This window comes from Zingiber officinale, chromosome 8B (genome assembly GCF_018446385.1).
Source record: "Zingiber officinale cultivar Zhangliang chromosome 8B, Zo_v1.1, whole genome shotgun sequence".
Classification (NCBI taxonomy): Eukaryota; Viridiplantae; Streptophyta; class Magnoliopsida; order Zingiberales; family Zingiberaceae; genus Zingiber; species Zingiber officinale.
The window spans coordinates 46,049,448-46,061,433 of record NC_056001.1 but is presented as its reverse complement, the minus strand read 5'-3'; the positions used below and the strand labels follow the sequence as shown (position 1 = coordinate 46,061,433).

General features: G+C 36.1%; 1 protein-coding gene across 2 annotated transcripts; it reads right to left on the bottom strand.

The window, feature by feature from the left end:
• Positions 1-3,126: 3,126 nt before the first annotated feature.
• Positions 3,127-6,930, bottom strand: LOC122016492 (homeobox protein knotted-1-like 13). Of its 2 annotated transcripts, none has more exons than XM_042573805.1 (6): positions 6,244-6,930; positions 5,203-5,323; positions 3,952-4,145; positions 3,746-3,877; positions 3,546-3,682; positions 3,127-3,423 (listed from the first exon to the last, which is right to left on the bottom strand). In XM_042573805.1, exons 1-6 carry the CDS (start codon positions 6,832-6,834, stop codon positions 3,420-3,422), a joined length of 1,179 nt encoding a protein of 392 aa, XP_042429739.1. In that variant the 5' UTR covers positions 6,835-6,930; the 3' UTR covers positions 3,127-3,419. The 2 variants fall into 2 exon arrangements, with proteins under 2 accessions (XP_042429739.1, XP_042429738.1); XM_042573804.1 differs by having other exon boundaries at positions 3,127-3,431; positions 6,244-6,928.
• Positions 6,931-11,986: the final 5,056 nt, after the last annotated feature.

The window sequence follows — 11,986 nt, the reverse complement described above, 5'->3', positions numbered from 1 at the left end:
CTTAAATTATTTATTCCATTAAATATTAATTTCCATAATTGGTTCCCAGTACTGACGTGGTGAGGCACATGGCCTTCTTGGATATGCGAGCAACCACCACCGACTAGACAAAACCTTTTATAGAAAGCTAATATTTAATTTCCTAAAATAACTTTAGGTTAACCAAAGAGAACAATCAAATCACAAGGAAAAGAAAAAACAAAAGAACACAACTTCGAAAAACATATTCGAAATTCTAGAACGTAAGCCTCTTGTATTTGGTATTATTTCCATAAATAACTAGCATGATGCGGAAATAGAAATTACTAGTTATACCTTGTAGAAAAACCTCTTGATCTTCTACCGTATTCCTCTTCTAACCTCGGACGTTGTGTGGGCAACAATCAACCGAGATGAGAAACCACCAACCACCTTCTTCTCCTCCAAGCAAGGTTCGACCACAAAAGAAAAGCTTCACCAAGGAGAAAAACCAAAATACTAACCAAGCTCCAAGAGATACTAGCTTTCTCTCCTTCTTCTTCTTCTTCTCCAAGTAGTATCCGGCCACCACAAGAGCTCCAAGGAAGGGAGAGAGGTTCGGCCACCACAAGAGGAAGAGAGGGAGAGGATGGCCGGCCACACCAAGGAACAAGAGAGGGAGAGGAATAATAGATGTTTTGTCTCTTGAAGGCACGCTCACCCCTTCTTTTATATTCCTTGGCCTAGGCAAATTAGGAAATTTAATTATAATAAAATTTCCTTAATTTTCCTTGACATGAATTAATTGAGAAAAATAAAATAAAATTTCCCAATTAACTTGAGATGGCCGGCCACATCATTGGAAAACAAAAGAGGACAAGTTTTAATCAACAATTAAAACTTCCTAATTTGTTTCCGGAAATTTTAAAAAATAAAATTTCTCTTTAAAATCTCTTCATGGTTGATAAAAGGAAATTTCTATAATTTTAATTTTATCAACATGTGAATAATTTTTAAAGAAAAAATAAAACATCTCTCCAATCTACATCCTTTTAAACTCATGATCTTTATCAAATCTTTTCAATGTGAAACTTTGATTGAATCCCAACACTAGGGATAGTAGAGGCACTCAAAAGTATGAAATTTGGAGTCATTGGGAGGAAAATCAAACAATTTGTGGTAAGGAGACATCATATGAAGAGTTACAGTGGGTATGCAATTGATGAGATAAGTTGTAGTAGAGAAGACATAGGACCATAAGGTAAGAGATAAAGAGGCATGGGATAGGAGAGGAAGACCAATTTCAATAATGTGACGATGATGCTCAAAGAAATCATTGTGTTATGGAATGTGAGGTGGTGATGTGAGACATGAAATGCCTTGTTGACCTAGGAAAGGACATAAACCTGTGTATACCCCCCCCACCCCAAAAACCTCATAATAAATGTGACAATTTTCTATTTAAAATAATTTTCAACAAGCGCTTTGAAATGTGGAAAAACTAAAGAGAGGTCAGATTTGTGTTGAAGGGGATAGAGTTAGATATAGTGGGTGAAATGAACAATAAAAATAACTTAATATTTGTATTTGTCAACGAAATATATAAAGGAAGTCCAGACATCAGAAAAAATAATTTACAGATGAGCAATAGAGACAATAGAAGATTGAGAAAATGATAATTAATGACTTTTATTGCAATGATAATGTGACAATGAAATGAACATGATAAATTGAATGATAAATCTAAATTAAAGTTGGTAGCTAAATGTTAAAAATAGACTCAGACGAATGTCCTAGATGATGATGTCACTTAGAAGGTGAAGTTTTGACCCTGGAAAACACAATGAGGGAAGAGGAGGAAGTTGGTGAGGCCAACCACTCATGGAGAATGTTCACTCGTATATAACTCAGTACCATCGTCAATCACAATGTCATCAGGACTGTCATATGCAGAATGTAACATGATGAGATGTATCACTATCAAGAAGTCAGGCAAGAGAGGCAGAGACTGAAGTAGTGGCCACATTGGCCTATCGGATCCAAGGAAGGTAATTTGGATTTAGTGTGTCAACGTCGTTCACGCAAACAATGGGTGGTGGACATGGGTGAGAGCCATCAAGAAATTTGAAAAGATCATATCTAATAAGGATAGCTTCAATCTGTATTTTCCACGAGGTACAATTGGTGGAGATAAGTTCGACAATATCTTGATAGAAATAATAATGAGGGTGAGAGGGGAGGTCGGATTGACAGAATTGTAGGTCACTTGAGTTTGAGCAATGGTCATGGGAAAAGGGAGAGAAGAAATTAGGATTTTATTATAAAGAAGAGACTGACGATATCAATCAAAAGATGAAATTGTTCGCCCCCAGCGTCTCTACCGCACCCGACCTCAGGTCATCACGAGGAAGGACTGAGGATATCAATCATGAAAGACAAACAAGTTGATAAAAAAATTTCTTGTATTGTTTCCATTGAATTGGAAAACTATATAAAGAATAAAAATATTTAAATCTGAAAACTAAGCTATACTAAAAAATTTACACTAAAATATAAATTATCATAATTATAATATTTACAATTTCAAAATTCAAATCACAACCAAATCTTTGTATCTAATTCTCTGATAGGGGAGAACACTATCAAGTCGATCTCTCAGCAGTTCGGTAATTTACTATCATTAAAGAGGATGCTCGATCCCGTGATCATGAGTTTGGGAGAGCAATATAAAGAAGACTCACTCAATCCCTTAACTTGGAAGATCAACAAAATCAGGGAAAGACCAACTAGATATCGCTACTTGAAAAGCCAGCGATGTTGAAGAGAGGATAATAGAGAAGATCAAGCTCGATCACTCAACTCGGAAGACTAGCAAAGTTAGGAATAGGAATAGAAGGCTACCTTGATCTTGCAACTCGGAAGACCAACAAAGTCGAGACTAGGATAATAGAAAACTACCTTGATCCCGTGACTCAAAAGACCAGTAACGAGGTCTAGGAGAGGTAATAAGAAAACCCTTCTCGATCCCACGAGTTGGAAGGACGACAAGGTAGAGAGGTATAATAAGAAACCTCTTCTCGATCCCACGAATTGAAAAAAAATGATGAGATGGGAGAGAGGTAATTCGATCCCAATCATTTTCGACCAAAAACTTGATAACAGAGCACATGGTGCAACGTGCGAGCAGAAGATAAGTATTACTCAATTTAATCACACTAGTTTCTTCCTGATCAGATACACATCTTCTTAAGAAAAGGAGAAGAAGACTACGAGAAGATCGTTGAGTCTAATGTCTATAATCTAATCTTACAGCACTACTTATCAGTTTTCTGCAGTGTGGCTCAGATAAAAGATTTTGATTCTCAACCTGGTCGTTCTGCATCGTTTTATTGAGCTTTGAAAAACTAATCTTCTTTTCATTGTGGAGGATCCTAACAATTTGCTGTCAAAGTTGCTTCTGATCACCTGCATTGCTTTATTTCGCAGTTGTGTATAAGAAGAAAGCTCGGCCCAAAATAAGAGCAGAAAACTAAATTCGATTTTAATTGATAAGAAGAAACTTGATGTTTTTGTCTTGCTTTTTGTACCTTTTTCTCTTGCTCTTTGATGTACTTGATGAAGTAGGATTGCTGTGCCAGTTTCTTTTCCTTTGGTTGATGAACCAGTTGTTTATCTGCTTTAATTGCAATCCTGTTTCTTGCACGAGCCGTGCCTTGTCTTCCTCCTACGAACACAATCCATATTCCAGTCAAGATTCCAATACTTCTCAAGCGATCTATGAACTTACAGTAGGGTATGGCCACTTGGAGTGGGACTGCCACCAGCCCTTCAATGTTGATGTGGTATCACAGGGGAGTTTTCCAGCTCTTCTTTTTCGGAGTATCTCTTCTCTGATGTCTACGATTTTCTCCTTGTATCCCTTCAGAAGTATACGTTACGGTTATGATCGATACGATTAAGTGGATGAAAATTATGCACTCATCATCCATAAACCTGTTTCAATTCATGCTTCAGCTCTTGTCGTACTCGTTCCATCAAGGTCCTCTCGCTCTCCGTTGGTACTAACGGACCGAAGCCCATGCTATCTGATCCATCCAGGCTGCCATCGAACATGTTTGCTTCACTGTCATCCTGTTCTTCATCGTCATCTGACATGGTCGCACCTGTGCCTTCACCAGGAGAAATTCCTGCAGCCATACCACAAACTGTGTCAGACGCCTTTCCTAGCTAAATCATTCTTGTGGAGGAATTGTGCATTGATTTAGGTGCCCATTTTATTTCATCAACATGCAAAATTATTCAAATAGTCAGTCAAACAGTTGAAAGCTGGAGATTAATAGAGAATGCAAATAGGAATGTATGTGTTAATAGCTCAATAATTGTAATTAGGATCAAACCTGTCTAGTATCACTAAATGGGATTAGAGCACCACTTACGCTTAAAGGAATTTGTCGCCTCAAGATGAAAATTCAATGCCTTAATAGACCAAATGAATAAAAATTGTTCAATACAAACCTACTCCACCAAACGAAGCAAAATTTAATAATAAAGTAAATCTTCCTCTCTACAATAAATCTAATATCCTACATCCTCCAAAGAACCTCAACGTGTTCTCTAAGCTCTAGAAAGTGATCCAGTAAATAGAAAGCCTAAACCATATCAATTTCCAATCAATATCCTTGGCAACCCATAAAGTAGGATTTACTAGTGTGCAAAATTGGAAAATAAGGTTTATTTAGGGCCTTAAATCACACATGAGTTTATTAGGCCTAGGCTCACAATTAATAGGCACAGTAAAATTATTAGGCTATGCAGTTAACAAGAAGTCAAATAGCACATTGATTCATTTTTTATTAATATGATAAATTATTTTAGTGTCAATTATCTATACAAGAATTATGAAACGATGAATTAAGAAATAAAGAGAGTTTTTGAGCTTAGACAAGTGAACTAAAGTTAATTATATTAATTAAAAAATTTATGATTTTAAAATTTAATTAATTCAATTTATTTAACTATAGAATTAATTAATGGTTAAATTAATGCTTATACAAATAATAGGGGTTAGACAATTTCTTTGTTTTGTATTAAAATTTGAATCAATCTTCAACCTTTCATATGGGCCTGAGTTATGGCATCACTTCCCATTTACTCGAGTGAAAAGGAAACAAAGCTGAGGTATGAAGTAGGAATTAAGTGGGTCAACTACTCTAAACCTATGATGAAATATAAAATGAAGTTAACCTGTAAGGCTCTGTAGCGATTGTTCAAGCTCCCAGCAAGCCATTACTGCCTCCATTGCATGAACACGGACATGCTGCTGTAGCTGTTCTTTGAAGGAACGGAGTAGCAAGACATATTGTGTCTAAGAAAAATATAAAAAGCCTGATATAAGCTTATAGTGGTAAGAAAAATAGCACAATTAACATAATGAAGTAGTAAAGTTTAAGTGCTGAGTATCTTCAAATATTTAACTAGTTGAAAGAGCTGAAAATTTTCTGATTTGAATGGACCAATGACCTGCAGGAACAAATCTACAGTCATTTAGCGAGTAGCCAATACGACATGGATGGTAGAATGGCTACGCAGGGGAAAAGAGATATGTGCTAACTTCGGACAATTAATGGTTCATTAAAAGAAAAATTAGTGTCTATTTTTTCAGTTTCATTTGTGCTGCAGAAAATTAATAATGCTAATAAATAAAATTCAAGCTATAAAGAATAATCTAGGTCTCCATCCTAGAATTAGGATAAATAATGATTCCAAGTTCTGTTTCCTGGAAATCACTCAAGCCTTCAGTTCATATGAGAATCCAGCTCCATCTTCCTCACATTTTTGGGTGAAATTCTTGCTGAAATTTTGTATATCGTGTGGCACAAACATGAAGTTGCTTCATTACTGATTAATAGCTAAAGGTCCTTGGCAGTCGGCATTAAAAAATCCTGCCATCACAAATTGGTGATCTGAGGAACAAAAGGAGTTAATGAACAGCAAAAAACCTTCTACCTTCATCTCCCTAGAAGTATCTCTGTATGTGATACATGACATGACAAGAGTTGCAAGAGATAACAAAAAGGCAAGAAGGGAGGACAATAGCAAAAAAAACTAGATAATATCATAATGCGCCGGAATTTTATTCTTTCCGTAAAATTCGTGAGGGGAATTTTTATGAGACTCTTCCATCCCCTCTGACCTACACTGAACTCAGATATCGAGCAGAGCAATCAAGAATTACCTGGTTGAAATCACAATCACTAATCAAGAAAAAGAAAAAATTGTTTTTACCATGAATTGATCGAGTTCTTTGTCGTCGGACAGCATCTGAGCGCCAAGCGCGGAGTACTTGGCCACGACGTGCTGCGTCTGCGCCAGCTGCTCGTCGATCCTCGGCAGCTGGTCCACCGGCGTCGCGATTCTCAAGCACGCGACGTGCGCCGACAGCAGCTGCTCGTACAGAGGATGAGCCATTATTTCCGCCTTGTACCTCGCGCTCCGCCACGTTCCCTCTCCCACCTCCCCTCCGCCGCTCCCTTCCTCCCCCGCGGGGTCATCGGCAGCGAGATCCTCGTCGTCGCATGCATCCCGGCGCAGCACAGGCAAGCGCGGGAACCACTGTCCCACGGCAGACCCCGGCGAGGGAGATGAGTCAGAATGGGACTGGAGATGGAGGACGCTTCCGTGGTGCGAGAGGGAGGAAGCGCTGAGCCAGGAAGGACCGCCCCCTTCGCCGGCGGCGGCAGCCAAGGCGAAGGGCTTCGCTGCCGGCTCCGCCGCGCTGTCGAGGGAATCAACGGATCCGATGATGGCGGCGGGACCATCGGTCAGATGCTGGTCCGCGAAGGCCAAGTCGCGAGGCATGCGAGCGCTGAACGCCATGGCCGGAGAAGGGAGACTGGGCAAGCAGTGGAAGTCGAAAGTAGAAAAATAGTAAGCGCACAACTGTAGAAGAGAGAGAGAGAGAGAGAGACAACGACTTGCAGTGGTTGGTTGGTGACCGATGGCCTGAGTTGGGCTGTCCTTTTTTATTATTCTTTTTTTTTTTACTTTTTTTTATTATTATTTTCATATTTTTACCCTTTTTCCTCGGATCTCTAATCATTTAAACTGTCTGCACTGCACAACAAATTTTTTTAATTTTTTTTAAAATTTATTATTAAATCATTCTAAGTCAATTATCACTTGCCACTGTTTACCTCTTGAAAATCATGGCTTTCGCTTACATTATGGTGTATTTAGTCGCTCATTAATTTCATTAATTCTTGTCTTGTACATATAGTCTTTCAAAGGTTGGTGGCAAGTTTGATGTATTTTATGGTTTAAGGATTTAGAGTTTTATATCGCAGATGTTGCTGCCTTTTGTACTAAAATCCCAAATATGGAGGGTTTGGTTCCCGAAATTCACTAAACGCGTATAATATTTTAAAGAAATTAAATTCATGTAATAGTTTTTTGATCCAAAAACTAATTAATAGATCTAAATTATTCAAATCTCAAATATGAATGTGTTTCTTGGACCTATTTGAATTCATACATGCTTTACTTTTATATTTTGAAAAGTTTAGGTTCGTATTATAATTTTTACAAAAAAAATGCTATTTAGACTAGACCGATCACGATTTGAAATTGACGATTCAACGCTTTGATGGTCTGAAACTACTTGTTCGACGATTCCTGATAAATCAACTCTTAACCTTAATCGTTGCATACGGTTATGATTTACGGTTTGAAACCATTAGTTCATGATTCACTACAATTCAAGATTATTATTATTTTAAATCATATATATAAATTATAAATTTATAAAAAAAAAATGATTTTTCACTAATTTAAGTAGTCTACTTATCACTACAATTCAAGATTATTATTATTTTAAATCATATATATAAATTATAAATTTATAAAAAAAAATGATTTTTCACTAATTTAAGTTGTCTACTTATCCCTATGATTTTAAAGGAGTATTTTGAACATTAGAAGTATTGTACCATTACTTGAATACTTTCTTATATCTTGGGCGTCAAAATTTGCTTGGACTAATTATCGATAAATTGAATATCGTGATCTTCATTTGGATTTTCTTGCTCCTCCAAAATCAAGATGATGAACTTCTTCCTTTCATTATAATTAGAGAATTGAAGTCAAAAATAATTTAAATTTTGAAATTGAAAAATAAGAGTAGAGAAAATGATCAAATGATTTCCTTATTTATAGAATTTAAAAAATAACGAATATTAAATCACAGTTATTGATAAAGAATAATCAAATAATTTGAACCGTTAGAAAAAATAAAAACTCTCTCTCTCTCCCACGATGATTAGAATCATCGGTCCAACAGTCTAAATTAATTTTTATTCTTCCTTCTAACTTTTAAATCGCACTAGTATAAATAAACTAGTACATAGTTGAAAGAAATTATTTACTCTCTTACTCTTCTTTTTACGTAGTAAAAGAAAAATATTAATTAATTACTAAATAATTAACTAACATATATAAATTTTAATTTCTTATAATCTAATTGGTTAGGATATTTGCCTTTCACTCAAGATATCTTAGATATTGGGACCTTGATCATCGGCTATAGGGATGAATAGACGGTGACCCACTTCATTCACTTTTCTATACTTGTTAGCGCAGTAAAAATACACACAATCAAATATGAAAGTTAATCCTAGAGACAAGAAGAAAGAAAACAAATCCTAATATGTTTGTTTACGTGGTTCGGAGATGATGCTCCTACTCCACGGTTGTTCATAAGATGGACAATCCCTCAATCCGTTAGTGGATTAGTCTCCGGAACTCTGGCTAGCTCAATCCTCCTTGTTAGTGGAGAAACCTCATCAGAAACTCAATTAAGAACTCTTGGATTACTCTGAACTTTGGAGACTATTAGGGGTTAACTACCTCTAATTTTATCATCAAAGCCAGTCAATCTGAGTTTCATTATATAGAGTTCGGGAGAAAACACTCAAACTGTGTTTCCACCACCAGTCGACTGGTCTTTGTGGAATTCGATCGTTACAATCTAACGGTTCAATTTTAGTGAACTTCTCACCATGAATCAGTCGACTAGTCTTCATGGGATGAGCAAACAGAAGTTCACTAAAATTGAACTTCTAATGACGGTTCAATTTTGTGGAATTCGATCGTTACAATCTAACGGCTCTCTCCCAGACAGCTACCCAGTCGACTAGACTAGTTGACTAGTAACTTTACTAGTTGACTAATAACCCTAGAACCACAAATCCTGGAATTTTGTTCCGAGTTTACTGGTTCTCAACCACCAGTCGATTGAGGCATATATCAATCAATTGATAAAGCCTAATTTAAGATTTTACTTCCCAAGTACAATCACTCACGCATAACCTTGACCTTGTCTTCTAACCTCCTCCATAAGCCTTGCTTCCCTTGAATGCTTTCTCATCCTTTACGCCTTGCCTCAAGTGCTTCCTTCAGCTTTGTTCTTGTTGTCAAATCTTCCTTTACCAAGAGGCTCCTTACCACTAGGTTTTCATCCTTACCAAGAAGCTCTTCACTCTCGGGACTTCACTTGCTAAGAGTTTTTCACTCTGGGACTTCATCCTTGCCAAGAGCCCCTTGTTCCGGGTCTTCACCTTGTCAAGTCACACTTGGACTTATACGGCTAAACCTTAAGTTTAGACTTACACCGCTAAAACTCTCATGCTTGTACTTTACCTTTGCTAAGATCACACTTGGTCTTTCCTTGCAGCTATTACTTACACATTTAATAACGAATATCAAATATAGATGTAAACCCTAAGTTAAACTCTTTGTCTAAACATCAAAACTTAAGGATACACTGATTACTCCAACATTAAATTCAAGTCTCAATAACACAATTTTGTAAACAAATTTTCATCTCCTCTATTGTGTTCAACACTCTAGAGTCAAACATCCTATCTTCTTTTAGCTTACTTAGACTTTCATTATTTGTTAACATTTCGTTGGTTTTTCACTTTCCAACTTCGAGTTGGTCTTCTCACTTGCCAACGTCTATTGAAAATGTCTCTTGTGGATTTCCTATTGAACTTCTCACTTTGCCAACAAATCAATATCGACTCATTTTTAACTTCGATCAATGTCAGGTATGTAGTCAATGTTAACTTACTTGAAAAATCTAATGTAATCTTACTTCAATATAATTTGCACAAAATATATTTTTAAACATCAAAACACAAGTTTATTGGAACCAAATTGCGGTTGATTACACCAATATAATAGAATGGGACATTCGAGGGGACTACAAAATAAGAAAGATCAAGATGCCACACTGATGGTAATTAGAGGAAGTTGAACTACGTAAGGAGTAAAAGATGGCACGGGGAGCACGTCATGGGATCAGTGCATCCGAGAACGTAAGACCTAATCAGCCCCGGTCCAGAGGTCGGGCCGTCCTGGGCGATTGCCCAGGCCCCCAGTTTGGGAGGGGCCCACAAGCTTGTGTTAAATGTTTATATATATATATATATATATATATATATATATATATATATATATATATATTAATTGTTTATTTGTTTTAAGAATTAGGTTTTGACTTTTTATAAACCTTGCACTGTTGGACTTCTCTTCCGCCGTCGCACAAGCAGACAAGCTCAAACTTCTCTTCTTCCGCCGCCGCACAAGCAGATAAGCTCAAACTTCTCTTCCGTCGCCGCACAAGCAGATAAGCTCAAGCTTTTCGCTTTTGCAACTTCTGCTGACGCTCTCCTTTTCCAGATTCACTCTGTTCTCTTGGATTCTTTTTGCAATTTCTGCGCCTTTGCCTCTTCTCTACATGGCTGCACCAAGATCTCCTACAGTAAGCTGAATTAGTTTGTATGTGTGTGATTTCTATTCTCAGTGCTAGTTTTTTCCTTTGTAACTGTTGTTTATTCGTACTGGCGATAAGAGTAATTGGATCATTAGATGTGGCAATTGTTTAATTTGTCGTGTTTCCGTCGTTTCTTTTGTTAGCTCAGATGAGATTCATCTATATATTTGAGTAGAGTTTGATTACAACGAACTAAAATCACATAATTTCCTTTAACTTTTATTTTTAAATTGTTAAAATTATGCCCATATTTTTATTTATGCATAGCAAGTTGTTGTCATTATATTTTAACTTTTTTCATTCTATTGTACAACAACATAATTAAATTATAGTTGCGGCGGTTGCGGGTTGTCATCTACTCATCTTTTTCATCCAGGTGCATTTATTCCAGTTAATTTAAATTATAATTTTATTCAGTTTATTTAAATTATAGTTTTGCAATTATTTTAATTTTGTGCATTATAATATGTTGCCTAGAAAACATATTTCTGGATGTGAAAAAAGAAAAAAATTATCTTTCAGAATTATCTTGAAATTCATCATCATTATCTTAGTCATAAAATTCAGAATGAGTTGATTTCTCTTTTAGCTGATAATGTTAGAAGTATTATCATTAAGAAAATTAAGGAGACAAAATATTTTTCAGTAATTCTTGATTGTACTCCAGATATAAGTCATCAAGAACAAATGACTTTCATAGTACGATGTGTTAATATGTCATCTAGCAATGTGAAGATAGAAGAGTATATTTTAGAGTTTCTAAAAGTTAATGATACATCTGGTTTTGGACTTTTTAATCAATTAAAAAATGTGTTAAAATCACTTGATCTTAGTATTGAAAATATTAGAGGTCAAGGTTACGATAATGGTTCTAATATGAAAGGAAAACACCAAGGAGTTCAAAAAAGGTTGCTTGAAATAAATCCAAGAGCGTTATACATGTCATGTGCTTGTCATAGTCTTAATTTGACTCTTAGTGATATGACACATTCTTGTGTTAAAGCTGTTTCTTTTTTTGGAGTAGTCCAACGCATATACACATTGTTTTCAAGTTCTCCTAAAAGATGGAAAGTTTTACTTGATAATGTGAAAGGATTAACTGTCAAATCTTTTTCAAACATACGTTGGGAAAGTCGTATTAAAAGTGTTCAAGCTATTAGATTTCATGCTCTTGAAGTGCGAAGTGCTTTATTAGAG